At 39.7% G+C, this 22,474-nt stretch overlaps 1 protein-coding gene across 4 annotated transcripts; it reads left to right on the top strand.

Annotated features, from left to right (window-relative positions):
- The first annotated feature begins 139 nt into the window (after positions 1-139).
- On the top strand, positions 140-21,934 carry RNF146 (ring finger protein 146). Of its 4 annotated transcripts, XM_070417644.1 has the most exons (4): positions 660-1,270; positions 1,517-2,405; positions 16,515-16,620; positions 19,953-21,934. In XM_070417644.1, coding segments are annotated over exons 3-4 (1,083 nt in total). In that variant the 5' UTR covers positions 660-1,270; positions 1,517-2,405; positions 16,515-16,618; the 3' UTR covers positions 21,034-21,934. The 4 variants fall into 4 exon arrangements, with proteins under 4 accessions (XP_070273746.1, XP_070273748.1, XP_070273745.1 ...); XM_070417645.1 differs by lacking the exons at positions 660-1,270; positions 1,517-2,405 and adding an exon at positions 140-223; XM_070417647.1 differs by lacking the exons at positions 660-1,270; positions 1,517-2,405 and adding an exon at positions 140-223 and having other exon boundaries at positions 16,520-16,620.
- Positions 21,935-22,474: the final 540 nt, after the last annotated feature.

Below are 22,474 nucleotides of genomic sequence, written 5' to 3' on the forward strand. Positions count from 1 at the left end.
GCAGCCCCGCCAAGGCAGGAGAAGGCAGACAGCCAGCCGCGCGCTTGCAGGGACCCGGGACCTAGGGCGGGAGGGGCGCGCGGCGCTGCTTCCGGCGCGCAAGCCCCGCCCCCCGCGACGCGACGGGCGGTCACATGACTGCCGCGCGCGTTCCCGGCCGCTGCGGGCTCCGCTCGGGCCGAAGAGAAAAGACGGCGAGGTGGCCGCGGCCGTGGCCGGAGAGGTGGGAATCGGGGCCAAGTCCTCGCGGGGGGCGGGAGGGGAGCCGGCCACCGCGGGGTCCTCGCCTGGGAGAGGGGGGCCGGGCTGCGGCGTCCCCTCCGGCCGCGACACGCTCGGGGCCGGCCCTGCGCTGCGGGCCTGGGAGGGCCGGCGGCGGGGTCAGGGGCCGGTGCGTAGCGGGGGACGCCCTTGGGCCGCGGCGGCCGCCCTGTCCACCGCGAGGCGGGGTCGCTGGGCCGATCTGCCCCGGGGCCGCCCCCGCCGCGGCTGCTGTCGCAGGCGAGCAGACTGTGACGGGCGCTGCGTGGCCGGCCCCGCCGCAGCCCCTGTCCCGGCGACGGCCCGCAGCCGGCCGCGGTCGGGGTGCGAGAGGTGGAGCCGCGGCCATTACTGCGCAGCCTCTTCCGCCGGGGTCCCCGTCGCTGCCTTCGGCGGCCGCCAGGTCCCTCTCCCCTCCCCTCGGCGGGGGTGGCAGGCCCCCACCACCCGGGGTCCTTCCGACCTCGGGACTTCGGGGCGGCGGTGGCTTGGGGGTAGCCCGCTCCCCGGTTTCCCGTGCGGAGGCCTCTACCCGGGGCTGGGGTCAGATCGCACCCGGGGTGTCCGGCCCCTGCATTCTGTCCTTTGCTAGGGTGTCTCTGGCCGCTGCTTTCTCTCCCTTCCCTGCCCGGGATCCCCCTCCCCGCTCGGTGTCTGGGTCCTGCCTACCGCGGAGAGGAGTCCCCCCGCCCGATCCCATGTAAACCAAGCGCTGCATCTGCCAAGCGGTTTTGATGATGATCGCAGCACCGGAACCAGGAGGACATCTCTCAGCACCGGTGGAGCCTCCGCAAACCCTCAGTGCATCGTAGAAGCGGAGGCTGTCGCTTTGTTCTCCCGGGTGCCGGGTGCGGAGCGCCCCCCGCCCCCCATCCCGCATCCCGCCTGGAAGAGTGCGGGCCCCCCATTGTCGCTGTTTATCTTCCAGAGGTGCCTGCGGACGGGCTGCACCATTGCTTTGAGTTTGCACACACATTCTGGCCACGGGATCCTCTTCCCTCCCCCCTCGGTATCCGTTTCCGTAGATGTTTTTATTTCTTTTCCCTAGCTGGCATTTTAGTGAGCATTATTGAGCAAGTTTTCAGAAGCCCGTACGTTTTGTTTACGTAATGTTTTTGTAATACTGACCCCGGAATGGAGGGGAGAAGAAAGCCAAGAAGTGTTAGAAAACTGTGTGTCTCTTTGCGTGATGGACATTTCAGTTGCTCCCCCCCCCCCCCCCCCCCCAATCCCGATGTGTTTACTTTTTAAAGAGGATGCGAAAGTATAAACTGGCATTGAAAAGTAGAATATCATTACAGAATTTGGAAGACTTAAGACTCTTTTTAGAAGTGAGTCTATATTTAGATTTTTTTTTAGAGACGTGGTATGTAAGGCACATGAAGAAAACGACCCGCACAAATAGGGTTCATGATGCTGGTTTTGGTGTTTTTATGACCAGCAAATGTTTGTGATGAGTACCTGGGTGTTCTTAAAACACATGGAAATAGGTCAAGTAAATCTCATTCTAAAGAGAGAGCGTGAACGTCACTCTAGATAGAAACAGGTTTGGGATGTGTTTGTTTTAGCCTTGTCTCTCTGAAATTTGAGCATTTTGTTAAGCCCAATCTTTGATTTAGAATTTATGTTTCAAAGGGACCACTAAATTGTGGCCAAAATGAAAACAATGGTAAACCGTTGCAGGTTTTGTTACTTACTGATTGTTAAAATCTTGGTAGTAGTATAACCATCAGGAAAATTATATTTCTAAAGAGCTGGTCATTAGACGAGAAGAAGGAATAAAGAAATGGAGACATGTTTCAACTGGTAAAATATTTTGTCAGTGTCCACCAACTTGAATTGTCAGAAGAATGGCGCAGGTATTTTTTAATGATTCAAAAATGATTTCCTAACTCGTTAGAAAAAAAATGATAGTATTAAATCTTTTCTTTTCATGATAGTGACCTGTTTAGATAATATTATGTATTAGCCATTTACTAGCATGAAGCACCTGACATGCTGTCAGTTGGATATTTCAGTGCTTTCTTTCCTCCCGTGTAGTAACAAAGGTCCTGAACCTTTTCCATTCTCTTGCCTGGCTTCTGATTGTGCCTAAGGAACCTGAATTTGCGAAACAACAGGCTGAATTAAGAACAATCTCTTGGGTATGAAAACCATCTTGTTAACATTCTGCTGCAACCACGTGTGCTTATTTATGGACTATTTAGTTCCTGGCTTATTACCTTTTCGGTTAATTAAAACAAAACCTGCTGTTAAGTGAATGTTAACTAAAGTGTTTAGAATTACAGAAGTATAGAGTAGGGTGAAATAACCAAGACATGGGAGTTATGACATGACTAAGGTCGCACAGATCATTAGTGGCAGAGCCTTTCTTATTTAAAAAATAATTGTAGGCTATGAAGTTCCTGTTTGATATGATTAAAAGACAATATTTGTTCACATTTACATTTCATGTTTTGTTAAAATGCAGAGCCAACCGCATTTTGGAGTGGAAATGTAAAGGTTTAATGCTTGAGTATGACGATTGTGAAGGCTATAGGTAGCCATCCAGTCATGTTTTTTAAAGGAAGTGCTATACAATAAGGGAAATAATTCTTTAAAATAAAGTATTAGACCCCCATGTAGTGGAAAAGAGTTTTCAAGTTTCTCGGTATGACCTGTGCTTTCTGTAAGTTGAGTTTTAATGGGGGGTGAGAGAGAAAGCTAAAAATGGAAACATTAGGGCATTTGGTGACATCTCAGTTTGGGACTCTTAAGAAATCCAAAGATGTATATGGTAAATTACAGCCCATTTCTAGTCCTCCTTTTACTGGTCCTTGCTTTTTTTTTTTAGTTTGTATAACAAAAATTGGAAGGTTTGAAGTATTTTTCTTTTCTGTCTTTGATAGATTTTATATAAAATATTTTCCTGTTTTATATATTTTGAATAAACAAAGAGTAAAAACTATTAAACATTAGAAAATGTTTAATTAGAAAATACAGGAATTCTTCAAGTCTATAATTTGATATTTTAACTGTTACTAGTGTATGCTTATCTTTTTCTTTGGTTCTTTAAAAAGGTATTCATTTGAATCTACTATCTGAAAAATAAACTTGTTTTTTTTTTGTTTTCACCTTATGACTCACTTGAAAAGTGGAATTATAATACTAGGTATTTTCAGAAAAAATAACAATATATGTAAATAATAGGAGTGTGAATTTGTTGAGTGGCCATAAGATATAAATAACATAATATTACTTCTTTTTTCAGTTATACTTATTTAATTAGTTGAGTGGGTGAATTATGTCAAGTCACTGATGATTTCTAAACTCCTTCATATATATTTTCAATATAGTTTCTCACTTTTCTTTTCCCCTCCAGAATTGTTAAGGGAGGGAAATATCTTAATTTAGTTTTAAGTCTTTTCTCTTATGCTTTTTATGTTATCTTTCTAGAGAAGGAATATTAATGTATTAACTAATTGATAATTGCATGTTAAGATTTTGTGTAAAGTTTACTATAGTGACTCACAAACTGTATTGAGTTTGGTGTATAATTTACAAATCACCCATTGCAGCAGGACTTACTAGTATGTATGTTTGAATTACTTATGCTTGCCAAATTATTTCAGGCCTGTAGTTAGAATTACACTACACTATTTTTGGATTTTGGGTTGAAAGTAAAAGCCTCTCCCTCTCCCCATTTAAGAAAAAAAATCTTTGATTTCAAATGTAGATGATTTGAAATTTGAGTTCAAATTTAGATGATTTCTAAATGTTAACATTCCATGCCCTATTTTGTACCCGTTTGCAGAGGTTAGAGTTAATGGGTCAGTTTGGCAGAATTGGGACCACCTAAATCTCTCAATTTTTTATCTCAATAGAATATGCAAATTTTCTTTTTATCTGTGCCAGCATGAATGAGCAAAAAGTAACATGGAGTTCATTTTCTGTATTTAGAGAGTCTTGTAGTAAATAGCCAGTTGTGTGTTAAAAAATAATTGTTAACGTACAAAACATTCTAAACCTGAACTGTCCAGTATGGTAGCCACTAGCCACATGGAACTATTGAGCACTTGATCTGTGGCTGGCTAGTCTGAATGGAGTTGTGCTATGTAAGTTTAAAAAACACACTGGATTTGAAAGAGTATATACACACACATATATGAATGTAAAATTCCACTTTAATAATTTCTTTATACTGAATATATGTGGAAATGGTAATGTTTTGAATATTTTAGGCTAAATAAAATATACTTTTAAATTAATTTTTCTATTTTTTTAATCCTTAATATGGCTAATAGAAAAATTTGAATTTTTAGGCCTTTTCTCTGAAATACAGTACATTGAAGAAAAAATTTTTTTTAAGATACTTGAGTTTGAATCCCATCACCCAGTATTGATTATCAAATCCTTGTGAAATTGGGTTTCATCATTTCTAATTGGGTATAGTCATATCTCCCAGGGTTGTTTTGAGCATCCAATGATGTGGGTCTAATAGTGCTTCCAAACTTTAATATGCATATGAATCACCTGGATCCATACTTTTCATTTGTAAGGTACCCAGGTAATACTGATACTGGTTGGGGATCACAGTTTGCATAGCTAATATCTGGATTACTATATGGGTTTTTGTTCATTTTCCTTCCCCCAGTTGTTACTGTCCATTTAGAGTCTACTGTGAAAATTATCCATAGGATATAAAAATTGGAAAAGTTACTGTAGCTTGCAAGATTTATTAAAATTGGTTTTATTCATGGATTTTTATCTGCATTCTGGAGAATTCATTGTCAGTATCTTTTGATAAGCACAAAACTGGCTATTTTGAGGGGTGATACTGAAGCAAGATAATCAGGCTGTACAGTAAACTAGATGAGATGATACATACCTAGACTAGGGAATTAGCTATGGCAAGAGAGTAGAGATAGATTACAAAGGAGTTAGGTGTAAAAGTTGACCAAATTTGGTGTGGTTGGTTGGAGTGTGGGTGAGAAAAAGAATTTTTCGTTTTCTCCATTAGCACTCATTGGTTAAGGCATGGAAGCTGAGATGTCACATTGTTAAGATTTACACAGGGATAGGAGTTTGTGGCATATGTATAGATGGGAGACAGATAGGAGGAAACCAAGGGTACTGTTAAGTTAAAATGCTTGGGCTCCAGATTCGACAGGAAAGAAAATGAGAATGGGAATTGGATAAAGGAAAGGTGATGGTTAAGAGACTGGAAGTCCCTGTGAAAGTAATGAGCAGGTGTGGGAATGAGTAAGTGAGCAGGAAGGACCAGAGTTTGTGGTCTGAGAATGAGGCAGCAGTTTTAGGTGGCATCTGATTCCAAATGTGGCCATCATATTTTGTTTCTGGAGGAAGGGGGTGAAGTCCTTTGAATTTAGGATTTTAGGAACTAAAAACTGAGGACACTGTTTCTCATTGTGTTTGAAGCATTACTTGCATCAGTAGCAACTTGAAGTGAGATTCTGGGGTTTCATCCATGTCTATTGGCCTAGAATCTCGAGGATTAGGGCCAGAGAATGCATATTTTTAACAAGCAGCCTCAGTGTGGCAAGTTTAAAAACCTCTGAGTTAGGTGTCGGATGATTCATTCTCAGGGATATTTAAATAGATTCACAGTGATGTGTCAGGAGTTAAGCTTGAAGAGGATAACCAATAGTAATGCTGTTTGAATAGTAGAATGTTTCCTCCTGTCTTGTGTGTGAAAATGGGCAGTTTCTCTTTTGAGTAGGCTGCAGGAGGGACGTGAATGGAGTCTTCTGTGTGCCCTTGAAGTGTAGGCAACTTGAAGCTGTAGATGGTAAAGAAAAAGGATGGGGTGGAGGGAGAATCAGGACTGTAGTCATATCATGTAAAGACTAAGTTCTAAAGTCAAAGTAAAACAGAAATGTTATTTAGAAACCCTTTTTAGTCAGTTACTTTAGAAAATTCTCTAGTTTTGAAACATTGTTTTGTTAAATTGGTGGGATAAGCTGACTTGTATTTTAAGGACATTTATCATGTTTAAAACATTTGTCTTTTAAACACTAAAATACCAGATTTTGAAGTGAGATAGTTCTATGTCATGATGCTTGGTGAAGTGGAAGGAGGAAATATTAAATGTGAAGAAAGGGACTGATGACTGAGGTGATGTTTGGTTAGTGCTTCTGGATTGTCTGGACAAGAGGCACCTTGAGAAGGTTGGCTTAATGGTTGTAAACCTGGACATGCATATAAATAGCAGGAGGTGTTACTGTGATGAGCTTGTTTTTGCATACACTACTTCCTTGAAGAAGGTAATGGCTATAGAATACATTTTCTTTTTTTTTTTTTTTTTTTTTTTTTGTGGTTTGACGATACTTATTTCTTTTCTTTTTTTTTTTTTTTTTTTTTTTTTTTTTTTTTTTTTTTTATTTTCCTCTTAAAGTATTACAAAGGGTATTACATAAGTATCCTTTTTCCCCCCCCCCCGCCCTTGACAAACCACTACCCTCCCTTACCCCCCAGTGTCTTATGTCCATTAGTTATGCTTATATGCATGCATACAAGTCCTTCGGTTGATCTCTTACTCCCCTCCCTCCTGCCCCCCAACTCTCTCTGGCCTTCCCACTGCAGTTTGACAATCAGTTTGAGGCAGCTCTGCCTCTGTATCTATTATTGTTCAAAAGTTTGTAATGGTCTTTATTATCCATGAATGAGTGAGATCATGTGGTATTTTTCCTTCATTGACTGGCTTGTTTCACTTAGCATAATGCTCTCCAGTTCCATCCATGATGTTGCAAATGGTAGGAGTTCCTTCTTTTTAACAGCAGCATAGTATTCCATCGTGTAGATGTACCACAGTTTTCTAATCCATTCATCTACTGATGGGCACTTAGGCTGTTTCCAGATCTTAGCTATGGTGAATTGTGCTGCTATGAACATCTGGGTGCATATATCCTTTCTGATAGGTGTTTCTGGTTTCTTGGGATATATTCCTAGTAGTGGGATCACAGGGTCAAATGGGAGTTCCATTTCCAATTTTTTGAGGAACCTCCATACTGCCTTCCATAGTGGCTGCACCAGTCTGCATTCCCACCAGCAGTGCACAAGTGTTCCTTTTTCTCCACATCCTCTCCAGCACTTGTCGTTTGTTGATTTGTTGATGATGGCCATTCTGACAGGTGTGAGATGGTACCTCATTGTTGTTTTGATTTGCATCTCTCGGATGATTAGTGACTTTGAGCATGTTTTCATATGTCTCTTGGCTTTCTGAATGTCCTCTTTTGAAAGGTGTCTATTTAGATCCTTTGCCCATTTTTTGATTGGATTGTTTATCTTCTTTTTGTTAAGTTGTATGAGTTCCCTATAAATTTTGGAGATTAAGCCCTTATCCGATATGACGTTGGCAAATATGTTTTCCCACGAGGTGGGTTTTCTTGTTGTTTTGTTGATGGTTTCTTTTGCTGTGCAGAAGCTTTTTATTTTGATGTAGTCCCATTTGTTCAGTTTCTCTTTAGTTTCAACTGCCCTAGGAGCTGTATCAGTGAAGAAATTGTTTTGGCATATGTCTGAGATTTTGTTGCCTTTGTATTCTTCTAGAATTTTTATGGTTTCCTGTCGTACATTTAAGTCCTTTATCCATTTTGAGTTTATTCTTGTGTATGGTGTAAGTTGGTGGTCTAGTTTCATTTTCTTGCATATGTCTGTCCAATTTTCCCAACACCATTTATTGAAGAGACTATCTTGGCTCCATTGTATGTTCATGCCTCCTTTGTCAAAAATTAATTGAGCATATTGGTTCGGGCTAATTTCTGGACTCTCTATTCTATTCCACTGATCTATATGTCTGTTCTTGTGCCAGTACCAGGCAGTTTTGAGAACAGTGGCTTTGTAATACAGCTTGATATCTGGCATTGAGATCCCACCTACTTTGTTCTTTCTCAGGATCGTTGCAGCTATTCGGGGTCTTTTTTTATTCCAGATGAATTTTTGGAGAGTTCGTTCTAGATCTTTGAAGAAGGCCATTGGTATTTTAATGGGAAGTGCGTTGAATGTATAGATTGCTTTGGGTAGTATGGACATTTTAATGATGTTGATTCTACCAATCCAAGAACATGGTATGTTCTTCCATCTGTTTATGTCTTCCTCTATCTCTTTTTTCAACGTCCTGTAGTTTTCTGAGTAGAGGTCTTTAACCTCTTTAGTTAAGTTTATTCCTAGGTATCTTAATTTTTTTGGTGCGATGGTAAATGGGATTGTTTTTCTGATCTCCCTTTCTGAAAGTTCACTGTTGGTGTATAGAAATGCCTCAGATTTCTTGGGGTTAATTTTGTATCCTGCTACATTGCCAAATTCATGTATTAAGTCTAGTAGCTTTTTGATGGAGTCTCTAGGGTTTTGTATGTATAATATCATGTCATCTGCAAATAAGGACAGTTTTACTTCCTCTTTTCCAATTTGGATGCCTTTTATTCCTTCTTCTTGCCTAATTGCAATGGCTAATACTTCCAGTACTATGTTGAACAGGAGTGGTGAGAGTGGGCATCCCTGTCTTGTTCCTGTTCTTAGGGGAAATGGTTTTAGTTTTTGTCCATTGAGTATGATGTTGGCAGTGGGCCTGTCATATATGGCTTTTATTATGTTGAGGTATGATCCTTCTATTCCCACCTTTCTGAGAGTTTTTATCAAAAATGGGTGTTGGATTTTGTCGAATGCTTTTTCTGCATCAATTGATATGACCATGTGGTTTTTTTCTTTCAATTTGTTTATGTGATGTATCACATTTATTGATTTACGGATGTTGTACCATCCTTGCATCTCTGGGATGAATCCTACTTGGTCATGGTGTATGATCCTTCTGATGTACTGCTGGATCCGATTTGCTAAGATTTTGTTGAGGATTTTGGCATCTATGTTCATGAGGGATATTGGCCTGTAATTCTCTTTCATTGTGATGTCTTTACCTGGTTTGGGTATTAGGGTGATGCTGGCTTCATAGAATGAGCTTGGAAGCGTTCCTTCCTCTTGAATTTTTTGTAGTAGTCTGAGGAGGGTAGGTTTTAGTTCTTCCTTGAATGTTTGGTAGAACTCCCCTGTGAAGCCGTCTGGCCCTGGGCTTTTGTTTGCTGGAAGCTTTCTGATGACTGCTTCAATTTCTTCCATAGTTATTGGCCTATTGAGGTTTTTAGATTCTTCCTGATTGAGTTTTGGAATGTTGTATTTTTCTAGGAATTTGTCCATTTCCTCCAGGTTGTCCAGTTTGTTGGAGTAGAGTTGCTCGTAGTATTGTTTAACAATCATTTGTATTTCTGTGGGGTCTGTTGTTATTTCGCCTCTATCATTTCTGATTTGGTTTATTTGGGACCTCTCTCTTTGCTTCTTGGTGAGCCTGGCTAGGGGTTTGTCAATCTTGTTTATCCTTTCAAAGAACCAGCTCTTGGTTTCATTGATTTTCTGTATTGTTTTTTTGGTCTCTATTTCATTGATTTCTGCTCTAATCTTTATTATCTCCTTCCTTCTGCTCACTCTGGGGTTTTCTTGTTGCTCTCTTTCTAATTCTTTGAGTTGTAGAGTTAGATGATTGACTACCATTTTTTCTTGTTTTTTGAGATAGGCCTGTAGAGCTATAAACTTCCCTCTCAGGACTGCTTTCATTGTGTCCCAGAGGTTTTGGATTGTTGTGTTTTCATTGTCATTAGTGTCCAGGATGTTTTTAATTTCTTCTTTGATGTCATCGGTAACCCAATCAATATTTAATAACATGCTATTCAGCTTCCAAGTGTTTGAGTATTTTGGGTTGTTTTTATTGTAGTTTATTTCTAACATTATGCCATCGTGGTCTGCGAAGAAGCTTTTTATGATTTCAATCTTCTTGAATTTGTGGAGACTTTGCTTGTGACCCAATATGTGGTCTATTTTTGAATATGTCCCATGAGCACCTGAGAGGAATGTATATTCCGCAGCTGTGGGGTGAAGTGTTCTGAAGATGTCAATTAAGTCCATCTGATCTAGTGAGTCATTTAGGATTGCTGTTTCTTTGCTGAGTTTTTGTCTAGCGGATTTATCCAGTGATGTCAGTGGTGTATTAAAGTCCCCTACTATGATTGTATTGTTGTCGATCTCTCCCCTGATATCTTCCAGAAGTTTTCTTATGTATGTGGGTGCTCCTGCATTGGGTGCATATATGTTTACCAGGGTTATATCTTCTTGTTGTATTGATCCCTTTAGTATTATGAAGTGGCCTTCCTTATCTCTGGTTATGGCCTTCACTTTGAGATGTACTTTGTCAGATATAAGTATTGCTACCCCAGCTTTCTTTTCCTTTCCATTTGCGTGAAAGATATTTTTCCATCCCTTCACTTTCAGTCTGTGTGAGTCCCTTCTAATGAGGTGGGTCTCTTGTAGACAGCAGATGTATGGGTCATGTTTTTTTATCCATTCAGCCACTCGATGTCTTTTGGTTGGAGCATTTAGTCCATTTACATTTAAAGTTATTATTGAAAGGTATTTGTTTGTAGCCATTTCTTTTTGTGTGTGTGTGTGTGGCTGTTTTCTTTCTGAGCTTGATATTTCTTCTTTTTACACCAGTCCCTTTAGCATTTCTTGCATGGCTGGCTTGGTGGTGATAAACTCCCTTAGCCCTTTTTTGTCTGTGAAGCTTCTTATTTCCCCTTCAATTTTGAATGATAGCCTTGCTGGATAGAGTATTCTTGGATTCAGTCCTTTGCTTTGCATCACTTTGTAGATTTCCGTCCATTCTTTTCTGGCCTGATGTGTTTCTGTTGAGAAATCATTTGATAATCTAATGGGAGATCCCTTGTATGTTACTTTCCGTCTCTCTCTTGCAGCCTGTAAGATTCTCTCTTTATCCTGAACATTTGCCATGGTAATTATGATGTGTCTTGGTGTGGGTCTTTTCGGGTTCACCTTGTTTGGGACTCTCTGGGCTTGTGTGACTTTTTTCTTCCCCACCTCAGGGAAGTTTTCTGATATTATTTCTTCGAATAGGTTTTCTAATCCATGTTCATCTTTCTGTTGTTCTGGCACCCCTATTATTCGTATGTTGTTTCGTTTCATGTTGTCCCAAAGCTCCCTTAGGCTCTCCTCCTGTCTTTTAATTTTTTTCTCCATTTGCCGTACAGTTTGAGTGTGTTTTGCTTCCTTGTCTTCTAATTCACTAATTCGGTCCTCCGCTTCTCCCAGTCTACTGTTGATACTTTCAATGGAGTTTTTTATTGAAGCTATGTCACTCTTCATTTCTTCTTGGGACTTACTTAAGTTGTTGATTTTTTCATCTGTTTCTTCTAGCTTCTTGCATAAGTAGTTGAGTTTTTCATCTGTTTCTTCTTGCTTCTTGAACATGTGGTGCATGTACTCTAGGAACCTTATTCTGAATTCTTTTTCCGTCATGTTGCATATCTCTGTCTCACTTAGCTGCTTTTCTGGCGAGTCCTCCTTTTCTTTCCTTTGGGGGTTTCTTTGCCTACCCATGTTTGATCTCGCTGACATATGTAGATGTTGAGGTGTTCAGTGGCTGCTCCCTGGGTGGCAGGGGCTCCTTGGGTTGTGGTTGCTGCTCAGACGGTTGCGGTAGCAGCTGCTTTCCAGTTGGCAGCAGCTCCTCTGGTGGGTGTTGTTCACAGCTGTGTTGGCTCTTCTGGCTGGTGGGGGGAGGCTTCACGTACAGTTGCTGTTCCACAGACAGAGGGTGTGGTGATCAGGAGGCTGTGGTGATCAGGAGGCTGCGGTGATCAGGGGGCTGCTGTTGCTTGGATCTGCTGCGTTGATTTAAAGGCACAAAATACAACAGAGCAAGGCACAACGTACCAGGCACTGAACACAAGTATATTCACAATATTAATAACTCCAAATAAAGGTGACCAACCGAATTAAGAGAATTAGGGGATAAGGGAGAAAGAAGAGAAGAAGATAAAAGAGAGAACAGAAAAGAAAAATAAGAAAAAAACAAACAAAAAAGGAGTGCAAAAATAGAATTGGGAAAAAAGAGGGGGGAAAAAAGAGAGCGAAAAAAGAGAATGAAGTAGAAGTGGGGAAGAGACTCCCCGTATGAGGAGCAAACTCCAATAGAACTGCCACTAATCTCAACAAATTCCAGCAACAGATCCCTGGAGATGAATGCAAACTACAAACCACCAATAATATCCAGAGGGGTAAGGGAAAACAGAAGCACAAAAATAGCTGGGGTGGGGTGGGGGAGGGAAGGGAAAAACCAGCAGAAAAAAAAAAGAAAAAGAAAAAGAAAAAGAAAAACAACCTCACAACCAGTCCTAAAAAAGAAGAAAAAACACAAAACAAAACAAACAAACAAATTTAAAAAAAAAAAAAAAAGCCCAATATATTCAACAATCAAGAAAACAATAGAAAGATAAGAGAGAAAAAAAAATGGTTGGAAAGTGAAGAAGGATAAAGAATAGGTGTATAAGGATTTAGAGCAGTAGATTGGAAATAGGATATATAAGTAGGGTGGAATTAGACAGGGGGTAAAAAGAGGGAATTGGGAAGGTCTGGAGCAGGAATAGGGTAAGAGAAACAGGACACCAAAAGGGGAAAAGTAAGGAAGAGGGTTTTAGCAAAGAGGTGGAATTGAGATAGGGAAAATTAATGCTAAAGGAACGATGAAAATAGAATGGAGAACACTAATCCCAAAAGAAAATAAAGAGAAAATAAAATGGCACTTTAAAAAATGGTAAAATGGTAGGAGTAATAATACTGGTTAAAAATAAAAATGTGGTAATTGAAAGGGTAAAATCAGGTGATGGAAAAAGAAGAAAAAGAGAAAAAAAAATTGGTTTCTTAGTAAAAAGGTGAAAAAATTAAAAAGAAAAAGAAAAAGAAAAAATTTGCAGTAGTGATGGTCTTTCGGTTCTTCTACTCTTCAGCCTGGTTCGCCTTGGTCCTGCCAGGTATTTAGGAGAGTGTTGCCTGCATTACACTGTTCCTCCGTGTTGTAAATCACAGTCCTGATTTTAAAGCAGGCCGTATTTGTGATCCAGTCTGCCTTAATTTGTATTCCCCTAAGAGTCAGTTTGTGGCTCAACCTCTGGGTGGCAGTGTTTTTGGGTTGGCCTCTGAGGCTATACAGCTTCTCTATCCTTTTTTAATCCTTACCCTGCTCTGTGTTGTTGGTGGGACTGAAAATCCCTCTATAGGCCAGACCCTGGTAACTCCCAGGGACTAATCAGCTTGTTTTAGTCCTTTATCTCATACAGGGTGGAATCTGGGTGTGGCTGTGCTCCTTGCCTGGGGGGTTGGGGGGAGGAATTCCACCCTCTGGAGGAATGGCTGCCCCAGTCCTGGGCCCAGGGGGGTCTCAGCACTCAATTCGCTGCCACCTCCTCCGGCTCCCCCTCTTTCCTCAGCCTCTCCCCAGATTCCCCTCGTCTGCACCTTCACCCTCTCTTCAGCACAGGTGAGTGTCTGTATCCGAACTGTCCTATGAGCAGGGTTCAGTGAAAACAAAGAAACAGACAAACGCCGGCCGGCCGCGGAAACGCTCCTCTTACCGGTCTGGGAAACGCTCCTCTTACCAGCACTGCATGGTCTGGGAAACGCTCCTCTCTTATGGGCACTGCACGGTCTGATCAGTTCCTCAGGATGCCCCCTTTAGTCTCAGTTCTCCGCAATCACAAAATCCAAATCTCAAATCTCCTGGCGCCAGCAAACCCGCGGAACTCCTTACCCTGGTCAGGGTCTGTGTCTGTCCCAAGAGACGCGGCTGTCTGCCATGCGGTCTCCCTCCGACCCTCTGGGCTCAGGTCTGGCAAACTTTCCTGCCCAGATCCCTGGTTTTTAACCTTTCCAGGGGAGGTCTGCCCTTCCAGGCTGCAAGCCGTCTCACCAGCTGAGTAAATTTGCCAATTCGGGGTGGGTGTTATTAGTTTCAGCTGCTTACTCCGTTTGCTCCGGGACAAGACCTGGGACGCGTCTGCCTATATCGCCGCCATCTTCCACTTTCCTCTAGAATACATTTTCATCATCTTAAACAGAAACTCTACCCTTCTTTCTGGCCCCTGGTAATTGCTAATCTACTTTCTGTCTCTGAATTTGCCTATTTTTAATATTTCATATAAGTAGATCATACATTTGTCCTTTTGTGTCTGGCCTGTTTCACTTAGCATAATGTTTTCAAGGCTCATCAATGTTGTAGCATTGGTCAGAACCTTATTTCTTTCTATAGTTGAATAATACTCCATTGTATTGATATGCCATATTGTTTATCCATTCTTCTGTTATTGGGCACTTGTGTTGTGCCCACCATTTTGGTTTTTGGTGTTTTGTTTTGTTTTTTGTTTTTACTTTTGTGAATAGTTCTGCAGTGAACATTGATGTGCAAGTATCTGAGTCCCTGTTTTTAGTTCCTTTGGATATATACCTAGGAGTGGAATTGCATGGCAATCTTATGTTTAACTTTTTTGAGGAACCACCAAACTTTTCCACAGTGGCTGTATTATTTTTCATTCCCATCAACAGTGTACGAGGGTTCCAATTTCTCCATCCTCACCAATGCTTGTTACATATGTTTTTTTGTTTAAATTGTAGCCATCCAAGTAGATGTGGAATGGCATATAATTATGATTTTCATTTCTATTTCTAATGACTAATAATGTTGAGCACCTTTTCCTGTACTTATTGGCCATTTATAAATCTTTGAAAAGAGTCTTTCTTTTGCCTATTTTTAAATTATTGGGGGGTGGGGGGAGTCTTTTTGTTGTTAAGTTGTAGAAGTTCTTTGTATATTCTGGAGATTAAGCCCTTTTCAGAGAGGTGATTGATAAAAATTGTCTCCCATTCTCTAAATTGTCATTTTACTTGTTTGACAATGTCTTTTGATGCCCCAAAGTTTTAATTCTGATGAAGTCCAATTTATCTATTTTTAATTTTGTTACTCATGCTTTTGGTGTCGTAGAGAGGAATCCATTGCCAAATCCAAGATTATGGAGATTTACCCCGATGTTTTCTAAGAGTTGTGTAGTTTTACCTCTTATATTAGGGTTATTGATCCATTTTGAGTTAATTTTGTATATGGTGTGAAGTGGGGGTCTGATTTAATTTTTTTGCATGTGGAAATTCAGTTGTTGAAGAGACTATTTTTTTTTTTCCCCATTGAATGGACTTGGCACCCTTTTTGAAAATCAATTGGCCATAGATATATGGGTTTATTTCTGGACTCTTTTATTGCATTTGTCTATTGTTAGGCCAATACCCACATTGTCTTGATTACTGTAGCTTTGTAGTAAGTTTTGAAATCCAGAAATGTGAGTTCTCCAGCTTTGTTCTTCTTTTTCAAGATTGTTTTGGTAATTAGGGCCCTCATAATTCCATTTGAATTTAAGGATTGCCTTTTCCATTTCTGCAGAAAAGGTTGTTGAAATTTTTATAAGAATTATGTTGAATCTGTACATCATTTTGTGTAGAGTTGTCATCCAATTCATCTGTAGTGTGGTCTTCCAATTCATGAATACAGGTTGTCCATTTATTTAGCTTTTTAATTTCTCCCAGCAGTGTTTTATAGTTTTCTTTGTATAAGTCTTTCATCTCCTTGGTGAAGTGGATTCCTCAGTATTTCATTCTTTTAGATACTACTGTAAATAGAATTGCTTTCTTGAATTCCTTTTTGGATTGTTGATTGCTAGATATAGAAACAAAACTGGCTTTTTTGTGCTCTGAACTTGCAACCTGCTGCTGTATTTGTTTACTAGCTCTAGTAGCTTTCTTGTGTATTCTTTGAGATTTTCAATATAGAGAACAGAAATAGTTTTACTATCTCTGCAAATAAGGGAAATTAACTTCTTTATTAGCAATTTGTATGCCTTTTAATGTCTTTTCAATTCTAGTATAATGTTGAATAGCAGTGGTAAAAGCAGGCATCATTGTCTTGAAATTTTTCCACCTGTAAGATAAAATTTGCCACTGAAGTATGTTAAATGAAAGGATCATGCAAAATTTAATAAATTTGGTGATCTTGCTCTTCTAGCCGGTTTGGCTCAGTGGATAGAACGTCGGCCTGTGGACTGAAGGGTCCCAGGTTCGATTCCGGCCAAGGGCATGTACCTTGGTTGCGGGCACATCCCCAGTGGGGGATGTGCAGGAGGTAGCCGATTGATGATTCTCACTCATCACTGATGTTTCTATCTCTCTCTCTCTCTCTCTCTCTCTCTCTCTCTCTCTCTCCCTCCCTCTTCCTTCCTCTCTGAAATCAATAAAGAAATGTTTTTTTTTTTTTAAATTTTGGTGATCTTAATTAGTCTGTAGAGAACTTGATGTTTAAAATTTTTCTTTTGCAGCACAGGATGAACCAGCCTTGAAGAGAAAATATTACAAACTGGCTAATGGATGTGAAAATGATGTTTTATTTTTGTGACCAGCATCTGTGAGATCTGTAATAGAAATGTAAGTATGGCATCATTGTTTTTCCAAAGCTACAGTAAATTAAGTGTACTGGTGTAAAATGCAATGAATCAAATATCTATCATTTCCAGTTAATATAATAATGAGCGTTTTGTATTGATTTTTTAGATGTTTTATTGAGTTAGCAATCTTATTTACATTAAATTATTGCTAATGTAGATTTCCCAAAATCTCATAGAGGAAAGTCTTCCTAAAAAAGTGAAACTGAAGACAGAATTTGCTCTTAGAAGGCTAAAAAACTATAAAGAGCTACAGTTTCTTCTAGGTTCTTCTTTCTTTTTACATAGCAACTTGTTTACTTAAATAACCAAGTTAGGTACACAGTATCAGCTTTTATAAATAAGAGGGACTTACTGGGTTATAAAACACTAGTTATTAAAAACTTGTTTCACTGAACTGAATTTTTAATTATTGTGCATTATTGCATTTTAATTCAGAGAGAATTCACTGGAATCCCCAGTTTGTTATTTTCTATCATTTAGTCTTTTCCAATATGATGCCTTGATTATGTATACTCATTAAAAGTGTGACCATATCATTCTTAGTGTTGAGAATTTCATAAAAAGTGAAACCAACTCTAGCTGGTTTGGCTCAGTGGATAGAGCGTCTGGACTGAAGGGTTTTGGGTTCAATTCTGGTCAAGGACATGAGCCCAGGTTGTGGGCTTGATCCCCAGTTGGGGGCGTGCGGGAGGCAGCCGATCAATGACTCTCTCTCATCATTGATGTTTCTTTCTCTCCCTCTCCGTTCTCTAAAATCTCTCTCTATATATGTATATATTGAAACCAGTAAGCATTTTTCTTTACAATTAGGGCAAATATATATTTTATTTAATTCTATTCATTTATTTAATTCTATTCCACATTCATATATTATCTGTCTATATATTTTTAATCCTGTAGCTCAGATAGTCTAGGTCAGTGGTCGGTAAACTGCGGCTCATGAGCCACATGCGGCTCTTTGGCCCCTTGAGTGTGGCTCTTCCACAAAATACCACATGCGGGCACGCACGCACGTACAGTGCGATTGAAACTTCATGGCCCATATGCAGAAGTCGGTTTTCAGAAAGGAGATAGACGAAACAAATATACTAGACAAGTGTGGATGGGAGAGTTGGAAGGGGTCGACCTCAGTGAACGTACCTCAATCAGATTGAGGACGTTTTTAGCAAAGGCCAGCTTAGGAGTACCCTAATTAAGTTAATAACAATGTACCTACCTATATAGTTTAAGTTTAAAAAATTTGGCTCTCAAAAGAAATTTCAGTCGTTGTACTGTTGATATTTGGCTCTGTTGACTATTGAGTTTGCCGACCACTGGTCTAGGTGCCAGCTGTCAAGGAATTAGACTATGTCAAGGTTTCAAAGTCATCTGACCTACTTGTCATCTGAATTACTTTCAGCCATTTTTTTGTTTCTCTACTTCATATTGGCTAGTGTATCTAGAAGGCTGATCTAGGGGAACTTACATGTGAGATGAGGTGGGGGCCAGACCATAGAGGGCATAGAGATCCTTGTCTTTATTGTAAAATCAACAAGGGATATGGTTTCACAAATTAAAAGGCATATACAATAATTAAACAGTTTACTTGGTGGCTAGGGAAGTGTAGAGATGGATAGTAGATGATTCAGGAAATATTTAGGAGATAAAATTGATAAGACTTATGTTTTGGATGGGAGAAGGATAAGAGAAGGGCAGTTTCAGTTCTGGATTTCTAGCTTGAAAAAGCAGATGGTTAGCTGTGTCACGGGGGTGGAGGGGCTTTTAAGGAGTAAATAAGGAGGAAGCAGATCTTGAATAGTTTTTGTGCCTTCAAGGCATCCACGAAGAGATCTAAAATAGGCGATTAGGGCTAGGGCTGAAAAGAGATCTGGGCTGGTGATGTCAATTGTGAATCATTTGTATACAGGTAACAGTTGAAGCCCTGAGAATAGATGAGGTCATCTTGAAAGAGTACAGCAAGAAGAGCACATAGCTTAGAAAAAGGTCACAACAAAAAGCGGTTATTAAGAGTTGTTTCACAGAGAGGGAATGCAGTTTAACCAGTGTTTTCAGATTTACTGCAGGGATAAGGAACTTCTGGGATTTCAGTTTTAGTCTTAATTTCATATGGTATACTTGTCAAGTACCAAAAGTGTATTGTCATATGGTACTATTTGCAAAATTGACACTTAGTAACTAAAAGGTTACAACACCATCACTTTCTGTGATCATCATCTGAATTACTTTCAGCCATTTGGTTTCTCTACTTTCCAGACTGATTGTCAAAGTCAGTGTAGAGTGGACTGTGCATTTTAAAATCTCTGCACGTAGTTCTATCTTACAAGGTCTGTGACTGAATAGAAATGGTATATTTATTTAAAACCAATCTATACCTTACTTGTATTTTTTTACTTTTGACTTAACATTTGTATGCCTTATTCCCCCGCCCCACACACCCAAGTAAAAATCAATGAGATACAAATCAAAAAGGTTTTCTATACAAGTTAGAGTTTTTTCCTGTATTTTCACTCTTGTATCCCTATTCATTGTCTAGTATGTGGTTTACATATAATAGGTGTTTAACCCTTTGCGGTCGTATTAAATTTGGACATGGGTGTCATACTGGTCGGAATTAATTTCCATTGAAAGAGCAGTGATACTTAACATGCAAGATTATGAAGGATAAACAAGATTTATTCATTCTTTTTTGGAACTACGTCACTACTAGGAGAATCACTACAAACGTTACCACTTTCTACGTCAGAGTCAGTATTCAAGGTGCCAAAATAAACTCTTCATCGTTACTTTCAGATTCGCAGTACACTTCTTTTGGTAACTTTCTTTTTGCCATTTTGGAGTATTATTTTGAAATATCTTAACAAACGAGAATGCCTAATTACAGTTAAACGTAACTTGTAAAGCTTTATTTGAAATTCTGCGAAGTATCTCCGAAGCTTGTTGATTTCTTCACTCTCAAAAGGCGACTGACTCGCCATGGTGTTTTGCATGGCGAGTGTGGAACGACCGCGTTTGTTTATATTGAGTTTCGATATCTCTGATTTGTCGGGGCAGTGTTTTGGTTCGTGACAAGGTCGCTTAGACACTTAAGAGCTTTCAGAGAAATTGTGAACTGATACATGAATGAATAGAGTTAAGATTCGTACGGTTCCTTGCTGTGGTGGGCTGAGAGCAGACATACGACCGGAACAGTAAAAAAGCTTTGGTGGCTGAGAGTAGACAAACGACCGCAAAGGGTTAATAAGTTTTTTCTGAATTATTGATTTAAGAGTTAAAACCTGATTTTAATATATGTATTTTCTTTCGTTTTCTTAGGATGGCTGGCTGTGGTGAAATTGATCACTCAGTAAACATGCTTCCTACGAACAGGAAAGCGAATGAATCCTGTGCTAATACTGCACCTTCTCTAACTGTCCCTGAATGTGCCATTTGTCTGCAAACATGTGTTCACCCAGTCAGTCTGCCTTGTAAGCATGTTTTCTGCTATCTATGTGTAAAGGGAGCTTCATGGCTTGGAAAGCGATGTGCCCTCTGTCGACAAGAAATTCCCGAGGATTTCCTTGACAAGCCAACCTTATTGTCACCAGAAGAACTCAAGGCAGCAAGTAGAGGAAATGGTGAATACGCATGGTATTATGAAGGAAGAAACGGGTGGTGGCAGTATGATGAACGCACGAGTAGGGAGCTGGAAGATGCTTTTTCCAAAGGTAAAAAGAGCACTGAAATGTTAATTGCCGGGTTTCTGTATGTTGCTGATCTTGAAAATATGGTTCAATATAGGCGAAATGAACATGGACGTCGCAGGAAGATGAAGCGGGACATAATAGATATACCAAAGAAGGGAGTAGCCGGACTTAGGCTGGACTGTGATGCTAATACCGTAAACCTAGCAAGAGAGAGCTCTGCCGATGGAGCGGACAGTGTATCAGCACAGAGTGGAGCTTCAGTTCAGCCTCTAGTGTCTTCGTCTGTGAGGCCCCTGACGTCAGTAGATGGTCAGTTAACGAGCCCTGTGACACCATCCCCTGATGCAAGCACTTCTCTGGAAGACTCTTTTGCTCATTTACAACTCGGTGGAGACAGCCTGGCTGAAAGGAGTCATAGGGGGGAAGGAGAAGAAGATCGTGAATTACCATCCTCAGGCAGGGTACCGGCACCAGACACCTCCATTGAAGAAACTGAATCAGATGCCAGTAGTGATAGTGAGGATGTGTCAGCGCTTGTTGCACAACACTCCTTGACCCAACAGAGACTTTTGGTTCCTAATGCAAACCAGACAGTACCTGATCAATCAGATCGATCAATAACTGATGGATCACTAGCAGGGGGTGGAACAGTGAGTGCCAGTGTCAGATCTAGAAGGCCTGATGGACAGTGCACAGTAACTGAAGTTTAAATAAAAGTCTTCAGCTCCATGCTCAAGGTTAAAATGGTATCTGTAAATTTCTGCCCACATAACATTATACTCATCCCTAGTAGTACATTTTTGGGAGTTGGGGTGGGAAGGGGTATAGGAAGAATAGACCTATAATTAAAACGTCCAGTCTAACATGTCTCTGTTGAGAAATTTATTTAAGGAACTTGGGTGTTAATAGTTGAAAGCTGTTTAGTAATAACCCAGTTTTCTTGAAGTCTGTTTATTTTATAGTTTTAAAAAATTCCGTTCTTTTGGCCGGCGTGTATGTATTTGTGCATTAATGGTCCCATCTGACTTTTGCATTTTGTCTTACTTTCCTGCATGGATTGACATAAAGCCATTACTAAAATTTGGCACCTATGAGATGTCTGGTATCAGTTTTAACAGGAAGCTTAATTAATGTGAGAATACATGTGAATTTGGGGTTTTAAAATAGACAAAAACTATTTAATAGTAAAGTTACTGAAATGGAAATGTAAAGAAAACACCTAATTTATGTTTCATAATCTTGTCTGTAACATATTCACGGCGTTCCCATAGACTTTGCTGTCTAGTCCTTGTAGTTTGAAGTTTCTCTTGATCGTTTTCTTTTTGGTTACAAAATTTATAATTTAATAAATACTAGAATTTATCAAAAATCATTTGTCTCTTGCTTGAGTCTGGAAAGAGGATGTTAACATTTTGACATTTGTAACCAAAAGTCTATCAAAACGTGGTTTCAATTACTGGTATTCACTTAAAGGAGTCACCTGCTCAGAAAAGTCTGATTTTTTTTTTCATAGAGAGTATTTAAACAGAATCTGCAGGGAATGTGCATGGAATAAATACATATGGAAATAGACCTAAAGCCTGTGAGACAAATTTCTTCAATAACTGGTAGTAGAGACCATATGTATTTTAGATTTTTCTTGCCAGTCTTCATTAGTGGTCTGATACTCATCTGAATTAAATGGTAGGCTTACCAGTATTGGTAGACACAAACTACTTTTACACAAAATGTTGTAGAACCTGTGACTAGGTAGGAAATACTGGGTTCACTTGGTAATCCAGAGTTTGGTTCTGCAAAAAAGTAATGTAAGTTTATCTTACTACATTTTCCTCGCTCAAAACAGTAGGATCATGTTGATGAAGCATGTGTAAGTTATTTTAAATAATTTTAAAATGTGAATTGAATTTTACAAATAGCAAATAAAAACTGTCACTACTTTGAAATAATCTTTTACCTCTTACAATGTTAGAATTAGGACTACTTCAATTTAATATGTTTTTTAAAGTCTGCTAGTGAGATAATCATGACTTTTGAGTTGTGTACTTTTATTAAATTTAGTTATAAAAGAAGAAAGGCTACTTTGCCAGAAAAAAATAGAAATCTTATGTAAAACGCAAATGTAGGTTACAAAATGCTTCTGAGTCCTTTGAA

The sequence above is a fragment of the Myotis yumanensis genome, unplaced genomic scaffold, assembly GCF_028538775.1.
Source record: "Myotis yumanensis isolate MYYU_CA2020_CCGP unplaced genomic scaffold, mMyoYum1.0.hap1 SCAF_6, whole genome shotgun sequence".
Lineage (NCBI taxonomy): Eukaryota > Metazoa > Chordata > Mammalia > Chiroptera > Vespertilionidae > Myotis > Myotis yumanensis.